Source organism: Copadichromis virginalis, linkage group LG8 (assembly GCF_057382275.1).
Source record: "Copadichromis virginalis isolate Kocher_CV1m ecotype Utaka linkage group LG8, C_Virginalis_male_GT1.1, whole genome shotgun sequence".
NCBI lineage: Eukaryota > Metazoa > Chordata > Actinopteri > Cichliformes > Cichlidae > Copadichromis > Copadichromis virginalis.
The window spans coordinates 11101378-11119974 of record NC_140625.1 but is presented as its reverse complement, the minus strand read 5'-3'; the positions used below and the strand labels follow the sequence as shown (position 1 = coordinate 11119974).

The 18597-nt window shown below is 43.5% G+C and overlaps 1 protein-coding gene across 2 annotated transcripts in view; it reads left to right on the top strand.

The window, feature by feature from the left end:
* grid2ipb (glutamate receptor, ionotropic, delta 2 (Grid2) interacting protein, b) overlaps window positions 1-18597 on the top strand; it is a 37946-nt gene that overhangs the window by 12039 nt on the left and 7310 nt on the right. For both annotated transcript variants that reach the window (XM_085465733.1, XM_085465732.1), the window contains 13 exons: window positions 3478-3759; window positions 6600-6685; window positions 8238-8307; window positions 11109-11261; window positions 11394-11549; window positions 11981-12132; window positions 12343-12477; window positions 13519-13604; window positions 13866-13989; window positions 14474-14775; window positions 15593-15637; window positions 16582-17325; window positions 18327-18479. In XM_085465733.1, the coding sequence (XP_085321859.1) occupies window positions 3478-3759; window positions 6600-6685; window positions 8238-8307; window positions 11109-11261; window positions 11394-11549; window positions 11981-12132; window positions 12343-12477; window positions 13519-13604; window positions 13866-13989; window positions 14474-14775; window positions 15593-15637; window positions 16582-17325; window positions 18327-18479 (2488 nt within the window). The remainder of the gene's footprint in view (window positions 1-3477; window positions 3760-6599; window positions 6686-8237; window positions 8308-11108; window positions 11262-11393; window positions 11550-11980; window positions 12133-12342; window positions 12478-13518; window positions 13605-13865; window positions 13990-14473; window positions 14776-15592; window positions 15638-16581; window positions 17326-18326; window positions 18480-18597) is intronic.

The following is an 18597-nucleotide window of genomic DNA, read 5'->3' as shown; positions in this document are numbered from 1 at the left end:
ACTGATCCAACAATCATCAAATGTTAACTTCAAATGTTTTTGGTGCTCTTTGAATTTTCTACATGTCCTTCACATGTGGTCCTTGAGAAGTAAAGAAAAAGCGTAGTGTTAATAGACTTTATACAGCATGCATTGTTTTCAGGATGTGTAGGCTGCTGCCTTCTTGTGGCAGTATGTGCTTGTGCTAATAAATTCTCAGAGGTGGCGTGATTTCTTTTGGGGTTTTTTCCAGTTCTCACCGCTCATGAGCTGGTTTGGTGTACTGAAAGGAGTAGCTCCACAGTGTAGTGGTTTACACACTCACCTAACAAATGATAGATTCCTGCCAGTGGTGGGAGACAAAAGTCCCCTGGGAGTTGCATAAGGAAGGGCATCAGCTTAAAACAATCTGCCAAATCAAAAAGGCAGAGCCTATCTGCTGTGACAACCTCCTGTGACAACCTGAAAGTAGCCTTAGCATACTTATAGAATTAGATCTCCTCGAATTCATGTGGGGATAAATAACTATCTATATAGACAAACAGTCAGACTCTATACAAGGACTTTGAGGGATCCCTAAATTCATCTACTAAAAAAAGCTACCCCACTCCCTACATTTCAGTTTTCTGCCCCTCGTAAAGAAAAAGCTGAAGGAACTTTTGTGCTCACAGCTACAAACGTATGTATCTGTGATGACCACCATATTAAGAATATCCAATCTAACTGACATAGGTGTGAATGATTGTGTGTCTCTGCGTTAGCCCTGTGACAGACTGGCGATCTGCCCAGGGTGTACCCCACCTCTCGCCCTAAATGTATGAGCATGTAATTATCTATTAATGAAAAAAAAAATAAGGAAATGAATAGAAAATCCACTTTAAACGAGTGGACGGTGCCATGCGAGCTGTTTCTCCCACTGTGTTCAGTATGTAATCTAAGCTCAACTGCTATTATAAGGTAGAAATGATCGGAATAACCACATAAACATGGGAGGGGGGTTCCTGTTACTCCAGTTTTCTTGGATACTTTGTTTACTTTGTATACCTAATATTAGGATAATTGACTTTTCCAACTGTTTTTTATTTTGGAGCTATGCATATCATAAAACCTGATGATCAGTCATTTAATGTTAGATCATCTACATTTAAGAAATATAGTTCCAGAAAGTGTGTGTGCATGTATGTGTGTGTGGGTGGCTGTCTTGTCTCCTGGCAGCAGTTCTAATCTTTTGAATGAATAGTTGTTTTCTGGTGTGTGTGTGTGTGTGTGTGTGTGTGTGTGTGTGTGTGTGTGTGTGTGTGTTTGCTGGTGAGTGGGGACTTGTTTTGTTTTGTCTCTTAGTCACTGCTATTGTTTGCAGCACTCCATAAGAAACAGCATGTACAGTTCACTCTTATCCCCCTCTTTGATATTTAGTTTGTTCCCAGTCTGCTCAGAAAGACGAGCAAGAGAACCTCTACATGTTTTCGGTACCAGCGAAAAGTATCTGTAACGCTACGTAGCAAAAATTGTCAAATTCTTACAAACTTGTAAAAAGAAAAAAGAAAAAAAAGAACACAAACCCCCAAAGAAACACCTGAATGATTCAGGTGAGACTTCTGAGAATGTGATGTGGTTACATGAGAACAAAATTGACTTGGTTTGTATCAATCCACTCATTGTGTTTGGAGTGAAGAGAAGGGTGAATGTGACCCAAGCTTTGTGCTCTGAGGATGTTTTTCTGCCAAAGCTACACGATGACTGTATCGCTCAATTGGAAAGATGGACAAATCTTGGACAAGAATCTCCTTCACTCAGCCGGGGCCCGACAAACGCATCATGGGCAGGTCCAGTAGGACACTGATCCAAAGCATATGCCAAGACAACAAAGGAGTCCCTCGAGAAGAAGAAGCACATCATAGTCTCGAGGTGAAGTAGCATTAAGAATTTGGAGAAGATCAGGAAAGAGGAGATCTGAAAACTTAGCTCAAACCTAGCAATAGCTATAAGAAATATCTAAAAGCTGTGCTTGCTAAGGATGGTTACTCCACCAAGTAACAAATGTGATCAAATACTTATACCTCATTAAATGCACATTAATTCATAAGTGTTACACAATGTTTATTTCTATTATTGTGTGTGGATAATGTAGCTTTCGATATCGGTCGTCATAGATCATAACCCTAGAGAAAGGCAAAACCTAACTCTTTGGGGGGAGAAAAACAGATGTATAGTTTTAGATTATTAGATTATTTTCTTTGTTCTGGGAGAATAATACCATTAAATCTCAATTCTGATTGGCTAGGATTAGGGCTAGGGTTATGTAAAAAACATTCCATTGTTAGATACATCGTTTGTAAGCGGTTAAAATAATGAATTCATCCCCTCTGGATTGTTGCAATGTGTCTTATTGTTTTTACAGCATAAACCAGATAAATGCTCCCACTCTCGATGCCAGCTGCATGTCCCACCCCTCCATCTGACAAGCCAGCACGGCTACTGTTTGAAACCCTTCAGCACCCCAGCAACCAACTGTAGGCTCCACAGGGGATAGTTACTCATCACTCATGAGTGATGACGACTAACCCTACCAATGTTCAGCTGCTATAACATATCAGTCACTGTGACTGCTTATGTTTAAAATGTTATATTACAAGCATAACATTTCAAGTGTTTGACTTTTCTCAAAGTAAGACTTCAGGAAAATAACTTTTATCGATGTCATAGCTGTATATTGATATTTAAATGAAAACAGTAGGTGTTTAGTAGGAAATCACATTGGATTACAAAATAAAAAAACATTGTGATTTCATACAGTTTAACTCAGTATTTCACTGTAATTGATGCCCCTGCTCCTATTTTATCCCAGTGCGTTACACTTTGCGTTTCCTTGTCAGGGCCTAGGTGGATGAAATGACAGCTTCCTGCCTCAGTTGTAGGTGATGTGTAGACGGAAGTGTAGGAAAGACCGAGAATCAGTTGCTGTATGGAGAGAGAGAGAGAGAGGAGAAATCCCTTGCTCACTCACTCCCACATCTTTTTCTCATGCTGTATTCTGGCTCTGGTACCCCTGCTGCAGCAGTAAGACTCCAGCAAGCAGTGAGTGACGCCACGATTTCTTCACCGTCTATTTCCTCAGAGAAAGATTGCATCAAATTCAACTTCTTTTCTTTTTCAGTCAGGGGAAAGACTCTCCATTCAGTCAAAACCTTTTCATCTTTTCTTCAGATCTGAGACATGAAGATGGAAGCCTGTTGAGCCGAATCTGTGCCGACTAGGACTGTGAACATTTTCTCAGTAGAGTTTGAAGTATATCATAACTTTTAATCTCTTCCAACACTGGCTGTCATCGCTCTCAGAGTCGTGATTGTGGAATTTGTGTCTTTAAAATGGATCGAGGTGGATCTGTGATGTAGATCCATCCTCTACCCATCTCTTTGCTTTTTGTAGAGGAACTCTTATGGAAAAACAGTTAACACCAACCAATTTGTTTTCCTCATATGCTGCCATGTTGGCCAGAATCTTCATTCCCAAGAAGCACCGGCAGCGCTTCGACGACACCGTCTCCCAGAACGTGATCAACCGACTCTGCCGCAGCAAGAGCATCAGCGAGCCGCATGGCAGAATCCGTCGCAGTCGGAGCGAGGATCACTCCGACCGCCACCGCGGGTCCAAACGGGCCAGCTCAGTGCCAAGGGATGGAGGAGAACCCGGAGGGAGGGGAGAAGCAGAGAGAGACAGGGGCTTAAGGAAGTCCGTCTCAGGGATACCCGTGCATCCCCCCATTGGACCCAATCAGAGGTAAGCACACATATCAAACACAGCAGGTTTCACGAGTCCTTTCGCTCTGTTTTAAGTGTTGTTAACTGTTAATTCATAATTCAAGAGCCGAGAAGTCCCTTTTAAAAATTATAGCAGAATCCAGGGACTGCTTTATCTGTTAACGTGTGCTAAAACTCCTCTTCCTCAGAGTTTTATAAAGCTGCACTTAGAGCAAGTCTGTGCATGCACGAAGATGTTCACACACAGCTGCGTATTTGTTTCATTTAACAAAACATCACATTGTAACCATCTTCTACCATCTTCTTGGTTGTTTCTTGGCAACCATCCTACATGGGGTAGACCCCCCCCCCCCCCCCTAACCATTTGACACTTTTCCTCCACCCACTAACACACTTGATTACACGACTGTCCAGTTAATAACACCACAGTGGACATGGTGCAGCACAGGACTGTGGCAGTAAATCTCTGTAGCGAGCTAACTAATAAAATCCTGGGGTCTTTGAGTATTCAGCAACAGGAGGTCTTAAAAAACATGTGGCCCTTTATGACAAATGTGATCATACAGGCCGGGCACAATGCAGCAGGAAGTGAGCTGATTGTGTTAAAGGGGCATCATGTGTCAGTAAGAAGTCGCGCTGCATTGCTGGTGCCTTCCATGCACTGAATAAACCCAAAAGACTGTTGTGTAACACTGTTGTGTCTCCACAGTAACTGGAAATATGCATAGAGCAGTGAGAGAGAGCGAGAGACAGAGCTAGAGGTGGGAACAGAGAGATAGATATAGATATCAACAGAAAAAGAGACGAACAGAAGTAAGGAGTAAACAGATGTAGAGCTGGAGATCGATGGCAATGAGAATAGAGAGATGGGGAATACAGGTAAACGGAGTGATAAAGAGTGATATGAGGTGATGATATAGATGCAGTCTATATATCTATATCTAGACGAAATAATATAGACAGAAGGAAATAAATATAGATAAAACATATAGGAACGAGAGAATTCAAGAGACTGCATAACTGAAAACTGAAAATCTGCATAAATTAAAGTGAGCCTCTGAATCCAAGAGATTATTTAGGTTTCCTGACATCATCAGGACAATGTCCCCCAGTTTTCCCCATTTCCAGTTATCTGGCAATACTAAGGAGTTGTCAAAAAAAACCTTCAAAAACACTAGATTTTGGATGTGGATCTAGATAGACTGTGAAAGTTAGTTGCTTCTAAGTTGCGCCAAACTGTCCATAACTTCATTAGTAATCCTGCCAGACAAACAAACCGACCACAAAAGCTGATTGGCAGAGGTGAAGAAACAATGACAGACAGATGGCTGAAGGCAGGGAGATAGAAATAGATCGAGAAACATGGTGACATTTCGGTAGGGAGATGGAGAAAGGGATCGATAGACCAGTGGGATACAGGTGGAGAGAGATGTCGACATAACATTTCGGGTAAATCCACCCCCAGATGTATTGTTGTACAAAATGTTCTACTGACTATTGATACACAAAATCAAGCACTATAGTGTGGTAGCTGTCTGCATAGTGTGTGTACAATGTGACGGTTGTTGATGTACCAGCAGACTGACTGATACCTTTTCAGAGTGCATTCAGCTGAGGTCATGTGAAATTATACATAAGTGTATGAAGCTCTGCTGGTGTAGCCCGGAGGGAATGAGGAGAGGCCTCAAGCAGCCTGATAGTCACAGACACTTAGTTTGTCAAGTGTGCTCAGAGCTGATGCTTCTTTTTTTCTATTCAGCCCTCAAACACACACACAAATCCACATTCAGCACCCAGTGTGCCTTTCTGCATTTAGCTTGGCTTACATAAGAGCGTATAACCACGGCTATCAAAGAATAGGTTTGTCTCTTTTCTCTTGTTGTCTTTTTTGCCTTCCTCCTGTTTATATACCAAAGCAGCGTTGCCTTTAGTTATCTCCATGGCAACGCTCCACGGATAGACTGAACGAGCCTCATCTTTGATACACCGGGAGGTTTTCCGACGCATATTCTTCCGACTGGGGTGAATGAGAGAGAGGAGCCCCGCATTCAGCAAAATGTCAAAGCTATTCTGAACATGTCCCAAATTTTTTTTATTAAAGCCGGAAACAAAAAACAATGTCTGGCATTCAAGCAGGACTGATTTGGGTTACGTTAGAAAAATGTCAGCTTGGATCGAGGCAAACAGAGGGTCACGTCTGTGCTTGTTCAGACTCCCACTTACAGGAAGTGACAAAAGCAAAAACGAAGCGCAGGCAGGATTGTAAACAACAGCGAGTGAGTGCTCACTCCAGGGACAGCTGGGCTTCCCATTCATTCATTCACAGCCATCAATGCTGTTAAATGACGTCACGAGCAACACTGAGAACTCGCTCGTCCGATTTTGTTTGACTGATCACTTTTACAAATTCCACACATTTTCCACTTCCAGCTTTTTCTTCCTTTGTTTGCGTTTTAGACTGTTCAGATTTTGGCTAAATGGGTGATGAGGGAATCAAAAAAGCCCAAAAAATAAATTACAGGTTTTGGTTACTGCTCAAATTGAAAGTTTTTAAGTCGGTTAAAGGTGCTGCTTTTGGAGGATGGATTGACGCAAACACAAGAAATTCGAAAATGTGATTCAGCAGAGAGCGTCGGCTGAAAGTGTTCAGAACAAAGGAAAAATGCTTTGGACATAAATGCCATGAATGCGCTCTGCTTCATGTAGAGTTTGTGTCACCCTCTTTGAAAGTTGAAGGCCAGTAGACAGGCACAAAGCTTTTCGTTGTTAGAAACATTTAGTCACGAAGGTTTTTCAGAGAGCTCTAAATCCGAATGAATGAACTGCTCATCTCACTTCCTGCCTGCATCCCTTCCTCAGGATCGTCCGTGTCTACAGGGGGAAGAAGAACTTTGGCTTCACGCTGCGGGGTCACGCTCCCGTCTGCATCGACTCCGTCATCCCAGGTACTGCTTCTATAATGAAACCAAGTACAGTGCAGTCCTGACTGACGCCTCCTCTCTTTGTGTGGCGGCTTTTCACTCGTGCGCCGTTCTGCGTTGTGGGCGGTGAGGGGGGCAGATGTATTTTACGCGGGTGAGGCTGTTGTGGTGCCAGCCGCTCGGGGCCGAAGGTGATCAGGAGGCGTTTGTGTGTGTGAGAGACTGTGAGTGTTGTCGGAAGTGGACTTATCTGACTCACTAGTGAAATGCTAACAGGCTGTGCTGTGCGGCAGCAGGTACACCTGTGGTCAGTCAGTGCCGCACAGATGTACTTTATATTCTGTTTATTGCTCTTCCTGTGCAGTTTAACTGGTCATAGGGTGGAGGAGTAAATCCTTTGTACATCAAGTCATACTGCAAATATATTAGTGTCATATACTTACAATGAAGGGCACTCAAATGCTTCTGGGACTGAGGACAAGACAAAACAGCTTGCTGTGGTAATCATCTCTTCTAGAGCTTACTTACCAACAGGTTTCATCGTTAATATTTAAGCCATGCAGAAAACGTCATCTTAGAGCTGTCAGCTTGGGGTTTTGTGGGCAGTTAAATGCCTGATAGCAATCTAGCCAGCCTAGCTGTTGATCTCCTTGTCTAACTCTGGCCAAACATGCAATTAGGCTGATTTCCCATTTGTTCTTTTTCTTATTGTCGACTATTTCTACAAGCAGCCGTGGTTTAATATGTTTTTCCTTTATAGACTTGCATCAACATATAGGGTGACTATAAGGCTGAACGACTCTCACAGGTGGTTTTTGCTTGTTTTATTAAAGCTAGCTTTTAAATCTAATTTCCACTTAGAGCTTATGTGAAATATTCATAATTACTTTCTTAAGTTTCCCGCAGTAAAAGGTTATTTAATTCACAGTTATTGCTTTTTGAAGCAAAACTAGCAGACAAGGAGGCTGTGAAGCTACTGCTGAGGGAATTTGCCAGGTTCCTTGGTGAGGAAGGCGGTGTGCGTGTGCGTTGTGTGTGTGTTTGACGATGACGGCACTGCTCCCGCCCACCATCATCCCCCACCAACATGTGCTGAAACAGCCAGAGCGGACTGACTCAGTGGGCCCTTGTGGAGGTGGGTGGCATAGTTCTCATCGTGATCTGACCACAGATTCTTTGCCGATAGCCCGGAAGCCACAACCCCGTTTCCCCATTAAGACTTTACTGCATCCAAAAGAACAAGAAAAAAAAACAAATGACATGACAGCTCCTCATCCACAGTGTGCTGACAGATGAGGAGGCGATGGGTACAGTGCAGTCAGAACTTATTCTGCCAGGGATTGTTTTGACAGCACTGTTTCCTTACGTAATAAGATTTAGCATGGAGCTCATCTTGTTTGTTGATGGGCTTTGTTGGCTCTCATACACAGATTGACAGCATCACATTAGTCACCATCTCTCCCCCCGTTGTGCCCGTCTGTTCTGTGCACCTCGTTAGCTGGAAGGATTGGTTTCAGGGGGTTTTTTCAGTCTCTGATTGATGTTTGATTTTCTGCCATCTTTGTCGACCTCTCAGATAGTCCTGCCGAGGAATGTGGACTGAAAACAGGCGACCGTATCCTCTTTCTCAACGGACTGGACATGAGGTTTGTCTTTAATGGAAATTATTGTTAGCAGCAGTAGTAGTTTGTAGTATTTTGCCTTTCCCTGCTGCCCGAGTTCTTGACCTTACACAGTATATTTAGACATCAGCACTTGTCTTTCTCCAGCAGAAGCCATCTGCTGCCATTTATTCTGCCTCAGTTTGAAAAACAGCTCTCACTGAGCCAGATAATCCATCACAAACACATAACCCTTCTGATTTTTTTCTGACGTAGATTCTCCTCGATATTTTCACAAGCACATGACGCTCATAGTTTCTGTGCTGAATTTTATGAGATTTTCATCATAGAAACAGTTTGTGGACTGTGTCTTCAGCTGTGCACTGCAAGACCATAGGTTTTAGTAACTGTTCATCACTACCCAAACAAATCTCACATTAAATAGACAGTTTTTTTGGCACACAATTTAAAGTCTAGTTATCAGACTCTTTACTTTGATGCAAATCAACATATGTATATCAAAGAAAACACAGAAAGCCCTAGACATGCTTGAGTGCTGTCTGTAAGAGAACAGTGTTTATTGCTTTCAGCTGTTTACAGGATTTCTTCCTCTGATTTACCTGGAGTTTCATAAAACGATCTAAAGCAGCAGGATCCATATGAGTATCCCCACTCTGAGGGAGTTGCCTGCATTTTTACATATTGCACAGCAGCACTAACTTTATTGATCAGTCAACACAAGATAAGACGAGTCAAGACCTTACAGGAAATCTTTCATTTCTACAACTCACAGCACGAATGATGGTGTTACTGTTAAATTTGTTACACAGTGACCGTTTTCAGGCTAAATTCTGGCATTAAGTTCAATGTCAGGACGTACAGCAGTGTTTTCGTTAGAGTCATTATTTAGTTCAGGGATGTGTACCATAACTATATCTGTTACTATCTATCGCCTGTTATCTTTATATATGAGCAGAATTTTTAGTGTTTTGAAAAACCCACAAAGATAGCATTTTTTTTACACCAGCACGTTTTATCAGCCCTCAGCAAAAGCCTTGAGTCAGTCCTCATTCTTTATATTTTGCTGCCAATGAGCCAGACTTTCTTTGTGGTCTTGGGGACTTTTTTCATGTTGAACCACTTAACACGGACCTATGAGTCATTCAAGCATTAAAAAAAAACATCTAACTGAAGGGATGAATCAGTGTTGTGTCTACACTAAGCAAAGAATCCATTTTAAATTGTATCTTTAGATATTTTGTTACTAGCAGCCTGTTACAAAAACACATAATGTCCAATCAGAAGGGTTCTCAGTGGAAAGATAAGATAAGATAAGATAATAAGAAAGGTGGCTGTCAAGAAGCCATTCTCAAGGAAGGGAAACAGGGAGAAAATGCAGAAGTATACCAAATTAGACAAGAACTGGTCTGAAAAGCAGTGGTAACAGGTCTGAGTGATGAAATTTGACAGGTCTGGATCAGATTTTGGCCAGTATGTAGAGAACGTCAGAAGCAAGATGCTGGAGTGAATGTCTGTAGCCATCTGTAAAACACAGTGGAGACTGTCATGTTTACAGCTGCAGTAGGGGATCTAATAATGAGCACCGAAAAGTAAAGTCGGATTTTATTAAAAACGTGGTTATACCAAATATTGACTTTAAAGCTAATTAAAACTGTGCAAACAAAATGATGTACCTATTCGCATTTTCTAAGCAAAATATGATAATATGACTGGTGGTTCAAGACTTTTGCACAGTACTCAGCTCTTTTTTATTGGATATTTGACAATCAGAGCTCCACATTTTCAAGTAATTACATCTCCAGGAAAAATGGGTTCTTACAGCCCATCCTGAGGGGTATGTGAATGAAGCGCTCCTTCACATACCTTGACACGTGTGCAGGTGCCCTATGCGCGCATGGGCTGATGAACGTGATCACAGCCTTTATGTAAACTGAACTTTCCTCGTGGGAGTCACTGTAGTTCTTCTGTAGACTTGACAACTTCTTGACCTTCTCCTTCTCGTGAGTGAGTGTGGGAGTGCACATAAGAAATCTGAATTTGAACTGTACATGTGCGAGCTCAGCAAATACACTATACCAAGCAATACATCAGACAGTATTTCCATGTGAGGAAACAGCACTACTTATCCTGTCACCCTGATAACCATGTGAAAGAAGAGTCACAGCGCATCTCCCAGGCTGCTTGATGTACTCATTTGATTGGCAATGTATAATTTCGCTGCTCTCCCTGATAACATGCTGCTGCAGCCGTAGGAGGTGATCAGGAAAACAGTGGGAGGTGCTCGCCAGCAAGAAGGAGGAAAAGAAAGTACAAGAGATTTGGACGTTACAGTCTAGTGTTTACAAAGCGTCTGCAACAATGTGGAAAATGATATATTTGTTATAATGATGGAAACAATTATTTTTGCAGTCCTCATACCTTTAAGGTAAAAAAAACAACAACGTGTATTTGTTAAAACTTTGCAGTACGTGATTACCAGGGCTTATATTTGGATTCATAGTGTCTGTGTACATCACATAAAGAACAAGATGCTCTCACATATTGTACCAAAATATAGAAGTAAGTGTGGGAAGCTTCTCGTGGCTTGCAAGGTGTCTTAGAGCAGCAGCAGTGTTTCTGGGCAGACTGAAACAAAATATTTTTTATTATATAATCCTGTTAAATGTAGTTTTTATGTATGTCTGCTTACATAATTTTTCAATTTCAATACTTATCTTAGTATTACATAATAACACAGTGATTCTGCTGGTTTGTGCACATTGCTTCAGTCCTTCTATTATACAGCTAACAGCCATCGTCTCTCCTTTTTGTTCCCCTTGCTTTAGGAACTGCTCCCATGAGAAGGTGGTGTCTATGCTGCAGGGCAGCGGGGCAGTGCCCACTCTCGTGGTGGAGGAGGGTCCATCTGACTTTTCTTCAGACCAAACAGATGCAGATGAATCCTCTAGTCTGGCCCCCACCACATTGCCACGCTCTAGGTTAGCACACCAAAAATCTGACACTAGACCTAGCCTGTAGCAGTGTATTAGTTTTGAATGAAGGAGAAGGATTAGTTCAGTAAGTAGGAATGGAAAAATTAATGTTTGGTTTCCTCCATACATGCTGTCCAGGTCTCCTGGTCTCAGTTCTCTGCAGTGGGTTGCAGAGATTCTTCCACCGAGCATCAAAGTCCACGGGCGGACTTTCAGCCAGCAGCTGGAGCACCTGTTGACCATCCAGGAGAGATACAGTGTCTGCAAAGCTTTAGAGACATTCTTCCAGCACAGGTCAGTGAGCGAAGGGACAGGGAGCAGAGGGTTACAGGGTTACAGAGGAATCTGTTAGCAAAAGAAGACATGGATTATTGAGCAAATGAAGGGTTAGCAGCGGAAGCAGGAAGTTACAGCTTAAGTTAGGTTCTGATACGGGATGATGAATTAGCTCAGCACATGATGCAAACATGTGAGGCAGCAGGATTAAAATACCACTGTTATTCAACTCTATATGCATACAGCGTACACCCAACAACATAAATCATACCATAAGTGACATCTTTGTTATCCTCCCACCCTTTTCATTGCTCTCTCCCAGCGTCTCTTTTTCAGCTTTACATGGTACAAAGAATATAAAATAAACCCTTGCACTGAATGATAGTCAGCCATGAGCAGGAATTATATAAAGAAGACAGTGAGTGGATATGGAGCACGTGTGTTTGCAGGAACGTGGACACCCTGATCGTGGACGTGTTTCCAGTGTTGGACACTCCAGCCAAGCAGCTGATCTGGAAGTTCATCTACCAGCTGCTGACCTACGATGAACAGGAGCGCTGCCAGGGCAAGCTGTCTCGTTTCCTTGGCTACAAGAGCAACGGTGAGGCATGAAACGAATGAGAAGTTGAATTGGATTTTTATCATGATGTACTATCGATGTTTATCGTGCTTTTTATATAAATAGCAAAGTAGAGCCAATCTGACCCTGTGTGTGTGTGTGTGTGTGTGTGTGTGTGTGTGTGTGTGTGTGTGTGTGTGTGTGTGTGTGTGTGTGTGTGTGTGTGTGTGTGTGTGTGTGTGTGTTTTGCAGCATTATTAGAGCCTGACAACGGTCCAGAGCACCACCGGCGCAGCAGCTCCATGCGGGTGACGGGGTCGTCGTACCGCAACAACGCCCGAGAGAGGAGCTCCGATGACTGCATCATCGGGACTCACCTAGGAATGGGTATGCTTATGCACGGCAACGTCCCAGCGGGATAAACATGTTCAATGAGAGCCTGTTGTCCTTTAGCACAAAATCATTATAATTCCAGAAATTGTTCAGCTGGGTTTGATACAAAGGTTTTAAAAAGCCTTCGAGCTCCTTCCTGCAACACATCTGCTACAATATAACCACTTTAAGCAATTTATCTCGTCGTCGGGCAACCTTTCTTTGATGTAAAAGCTTTAATAAGCCACTGTAGGCTACAGCGCAAAGACAGCTGGAAGACAAAGTTAGCAATTAAAGGTAGAGCCGGTGAACATTTAACTGATGAAGATGAAGATTTTTTTCCCTCGGGAGGCAAAAAAAGAGAGACTTGAGTGGGAACGTTGCTTCGTCACTGCTGGATGAACTGAAATGGTGTCGTAACAAGGTTGTTTGCCCCAGGTGAAAAACACAGAATGTTAATGCCGCTTTAATGAAATCTGTAAAGCAAGAGGGATTTAAATGGGGTTGTTATTGCTAATAAGCTGTGTGCTTATTTAAATCTGTGTTCCCATCGTTATAACACAACTCATACAAGAGAAATCGACGATGAGACAGTAAATGGGGATTCCTGATGAAGTTACTGTACTATTCACCCGCCGCTACCTAAATTCCCATTGATCCAGGTCTTATCAGAGATAAGTAATGAGGCTTTATTTGCAGTGGCCAAGTCCCAGGTGGGAATGTGTGTAAGTGTTTGAGCTCACATAGGACTGCTACTAACAAAAAGAAAAAAAGTCATCACCAGGTCATACATTACATCCATTTCTCAGCATCCGTTTGCTTTTAAAACCTTCCCCAACCTCTCAGTTTGAAACAGTGTTTATTTCCTGGCTGTTTCAGGCTTCAGGTACTTTACTTTTCCCCAGTTTTCCATTACCATTGCTAACCCCCGTTGCGGGACCTGAGCTTTTTTTGCTCCTTCTGCGCTGTTCTGCTCTGCTTCATCCGCTCTCCTCCCAGGCTGGAGGTGGATGGTGGATGAACACGTGTCACTGTTCATGCTTTATTGTGCTTTAGGAATTCATATCGATGAATCCGGGAGCCCGGAGGAGAGGCAGTCAGGAGATGGAACCTCCTTCCCCGAGTCCCCTGACCTCAATCATGTAGGTATACCCGCAGCTTTCCCGCGCCTAGCTCCTCAGCGACTGGCATTTACGGAACGCTAGCTATGATCTCTGTGCTCTCTGGTCTCACTTGATTTGAAGGTTTGCTGATCATTACTATTACTTTGATAATTGGTCAGATGTGAGTCTGCAGCTTAACCGAAAAAAAAAAAATATTAAAACACTAATAAGCAGCAGACCTTCAAAGAAAATGTGCCCAGCAATAATGTGCTAATGAGATGATCATGCCTTCATCTGTAGATGACAGGTGTGTATACGGAGCTGGAGAACGTGTACGCAGGAAAGAGTGTGCCTCCACTGCAGTGCGGCTCCTCACCAGAGCCCGAGAGCCCTCTCTCTCCCCTCACACTCCCCACCCTCACAGGTATTCTGGGTTCCTAAAAACTCACCGCATCCACACGCTTTCAGATACATGCTTTCATCTTGCTGTTTTAAGCCACCAGGGTCCCATATTTGCATAATGAACAGATAAAATGACATGCAAAGTGATAGAAGCCGATCAGTTTTGGGCCTTGGTGGCACGTGACTGATGCCATGTTTACATCATGATGAGATTTGGGGGGTTGTGGTGGACGATGTGTCCTTATAGGTGGCAAACAAGCAGAATTGCTGCTAAGTGATGCTATTTTTTTGCCAGTCTGATGTGAACATGGCATGGCAACCACTCAAACACACAAGCTTTCAGTTTATTTTTTTATTTATTTTGCAATGGTTACCTCTCAGAAGAAATAATCCTCCTGGTGACTACATGGTCTAGAATGTCAGATATTTACTAAGAGGAAAGATCCTCACGTCAAGGTGGCCTAAATATAAATCGAGGCCATCGTTGTTAATGTGCGTCTCTACAGGTAATCGTAAATCTGGCCTGTCCCTGTCTTGGAAGGAGCCTCTTCCCACTCCCGTGTATGAAATCCACCATCAAAGCAGCATAGACTCCAACCCTTATGTCAGTCTGGAGAGCCCCCCGGCCTCCCCTCATCACTCAGACAGCGGCCACAACGTGCTGACCCACCGCAAAAAACTGTTCACCTTCTCCCGGCCGCCACGCAGCCGAGACACAGACAAGTTCCTGGACTCCCTGAGCGAGCAGCTGGGCCACCGGGTCACTCTGGTGGATGACTTCGTGCCCGGGGAGAACGACTACGAGGAGGTGAGGAAGAAAAACAGGCGTTATTGTTTCTTAAGATGTGATTTTCAGTTATTCCACCGCTGAGCTGCCAGCTGTGAGAGGCAGAACTATGCTACAAGTGTTTTACCTTTATTTGGAGCAGGAGCAGAAAAAGTGGAACGCTCTCATTGTTGAGCCCTGACCCCTAGCCCACAGTGGATTTTAAACCAGACTTGTCTAACAATTTATGGACCTAACCTTAAGAGTGAGTGACTTACTATTCAGCCTACAGCAGCCTATGCAGAAGGAGCTAGCTTCTGTAATGTTTACATTCTACAAGTATAAAATCTCCATTGATTAAACCTTCAGACTCTTGTAGGTGCTGGTTCAGTGAGAGGAATAACTGGAAGCCGTGCCTGCAATTAACGTGCGTCATGCATCACAGGATTATTATTATTGTCTATATTTCACATTTAAAGCTGCTACATTCATTACTTTTAAATTACAAGTGAGTTTAAATTTCAATGCAGAGTGCGAGTAATGCTGTAATAAAAGCTAATGCTGGTCATACTTTCACTTTCACTGCCACAATATTGATTGGGCCAGACGGGAAAATGTCATCCTGTCTGACTCAGTTGCACAGAATGTGCGCCGCTGCGGCGTGCAAGCTGTTAGACCACCGTGATCTCGATTTATATATTTAGCATGATAAGGAGAAAATCTGTTGTTTGTGCATTTGCTCCTTAATAAACAGTAAGCAAGTTGAACATTTAGAGAAGTATTAACGTTGTAGTGTTGCATGTTTACATTAGAGCACCTCTAATGTACGCTACAATGAACACTTGTGTCACACGAACAGATATATCAAGGTGGTTGTCATGGTTTCAGAAGAAGAGTTGTGCCTGTAAGTAAAACGATACTCAGTTATATCATAGTTTTATCTACATGTTTCTGTTTAGTAATCTGTATTTAGAATAAGTACTGGGCTTTTTATAGCATTGTCACGGTTCTTTTCCATTCACATTATGTTATATTATAATATATTGTATTGTTATTTTCATAGTTTTTATATAGAGGTTTGGAGATATTTAAGTGCATGGGTTTTAAATTCTGTAGATCAGCACTTTGATTTGATGTTATTTTGTAGATATTTTCTATTCTAAAAGTCAAAAAGAGAGAAAAAAAAAAGCAGAATTTCTGAACTTGCTATGAAGTGTGATAAATATATTTTGGGATTACACCTGTAAATTAAAATCTCCTTTTTAAACAAGCAAACTTGAATTTGGCTAGTCACCCCTTCAAGATTGCATCTTCGTGCACCTCTGCATTGATTTTAGTGAACTAGTTAAATTTAACTTTATTTCTGGGGAAAAGATAGAGTTGTAGGGAGCCAGATCTGCATGGAGCTGAAGTAGAAGTTTGTGTGAACAGTCTGACCTTCCTGAGCAAGCTTGGACTTTATGTACTGAAAACTGCTTTTTGGTTCGCTGGTGGTAGCCGGACACCCACCTCTCACCAGCACAGATGGTTCAGGACATTAAAGCTGGGTCAGTCTGACACAGATGTCGGCTTTTAGCCAACGTTTGTGGTCTAGATAGAAATCACAGATGAATGGGACGTAAAAAGCAGCACTATTAGAAGTAGTCCAGAGGTGCACAAAGACAAAACCTTTCTTTAAAATAAATTGTCAGAGTTCCAAAACATTCTGATCGCACCCCGTGTCGCTTTTTTTAATCAGCTTGAATAGACTGGATTTTAAAACGTAGAAGCTGTTTATTAGCCGTTTACTAGACTATGTGGAGGTGAAGGTGGTTCTCGGGGCTGATGGTGCACTCCTCCTCCCTCCAGATGAGCTTCCAGGAGGACCAGGAAATCGGCTTCATGCCCCGGCAGCTCAGCAGCGGCAGTGAGGATCACAGCAGCAGCGACGAGGCCTCCTCTCCCTGCTACTCCTCTGGATCCGAACCGATCCCACCACCTCCCACCCAAAGCCCCCCGCCTCCTCCGCCCTTGCAGGCTCTCATACCCCCTCCCATTCCGTTTACCGACCCTCTCCCACCAGTGCGCTTCTCACCCGAGCACGTGCCCCGCAGCCGGATGCCCTTCCAACCGCACCACCCCATCATCCCTCCTCCTCCACCCCCTCCGAGGACCATCCTGTCCTGCCGCTCTCCCCTACACAAAAAGCACCCGAGCAGAGACGAAAATGAGAAGACTCTCCAGCGCTTCCAACCCACCACCCGCCTCGGCCACACAACCCTGACCTCCACCAAAACCTTGCGCTCCCGCCCCACCTACCTCCCACGACAGTTCAGCCAGCCTCAGCCTATCCGCCAGCCCTCCCCGCAGCCCTCCCCGCAGCTGCTGAGGCCGAGCCAGCTCGTCCTGCAGAGGCACCACCAGCTCCACCACCAACACAGCTACCAGGGCCCACTGCCGCCGTCCCTCCAGGAGCACAGCCCATCCCAATGTCAAAGCCAGGGCCACGCGGGCTCCTCGCTGCTCTCGCAGCCTCCAACCTCTCACTCCACCCTCCCCAGTCACATGAAGACCTTGGAAACCACAAGGCAGGAACACCACACCTCCAAACAGGTAACATCTGCACTTTGTGGTTTGTTTGTTTTTTGTCTTGTTACTTGAAGTACAAATAAGACATCAGCACACAGAAATAGAAAATGAAAACACAAAGAGGTTCACTCCATCAGTGCTGCAACCAAGAGCGCTTAGCAACAGAGGTGCAAACTAGCACTTAAACACTCTGGTGCTAATCAAGATTCTGCATCATTTGCCCCATTTTAACCTTTTAACATCGCTCATGTTTGCCAGCAGCCAGTTTCGGATTTGATGTACCGTCTGATCTATAATCAACTTTTTAAAATCTATTTCATCCCCAAATGTGCCTTTTATGACAGAAGATCTATTAGGCCAAAAACCACTTAAGAGGCTTGATTTGAAAGTTAACGCCTTCAGTATGTTAAGTGTAGCCCAACCTTGACTCTGTGTGGTTTGACCTGTGGGACGTCAGAGGATAAGGAGAAATAAAAGGACTACATGACCAGTCTGAGACTGTATTCTTCCACCAAAACCCCAAATTCCCCCAACACTGTTCGTGAATTTAACATGATTCCAGATTTTAATTGGACTTCATTACTCGAGAACAGCATTCAGGCAGACCATCAACTTCATCCCGATAGGTCACATGATCTCATTGCAACACAGTTCAGCTGATATTCTCCTATAGACCTGAGTGGGAAATCTATTTATTTTGTTTTAATCTTCTTTATCCTGTCCACAGTGTGCTGTAAGCCACTTTGCAACCCATCTCAACCCCAGTACTTCCTGCCATGCTCTTTCTAGCTTAACCTCGTGCTCTGTCCCCGGTTTTGCTGTTGCTTTCCACGACAGACCCATACCCTAAATAACTAATAATAGCAGTAATAATTTCTTTGTCTACAACTGCTAAAGAGTATACAAGAAACTTGTGAGGTCCATGCGCACAGTGGGAATATGATTCAGTAGTGAGAACTGCTGTCTTTGTGCTGAACTAGAACACTATGGCTTAAGTGTTAAGTAACTGTTTTTCCATCTTCAAGGCTCCACCACCACCTCCTCCACCATTACCTCCTCCTTGTGACCCACCTCCGCTGCCCAAGCCGGGCCAGCAAGCCTCAGACGTTAACCACATGAGTGTAAAGAGGCTCCGCTGGGAGCAGGTGGAGAACTCTGAGGGAACAATATGGGGTCAGGTGAGTGGTGATCTCCAGTTATCTTGCATTACCCTGTGGTTAGAGGCTGTACGGATACGTATATGTGTGGCTCTGTCGGTAAAAAAAGAAAACAACATGTGAATCTACCCACTCGGAC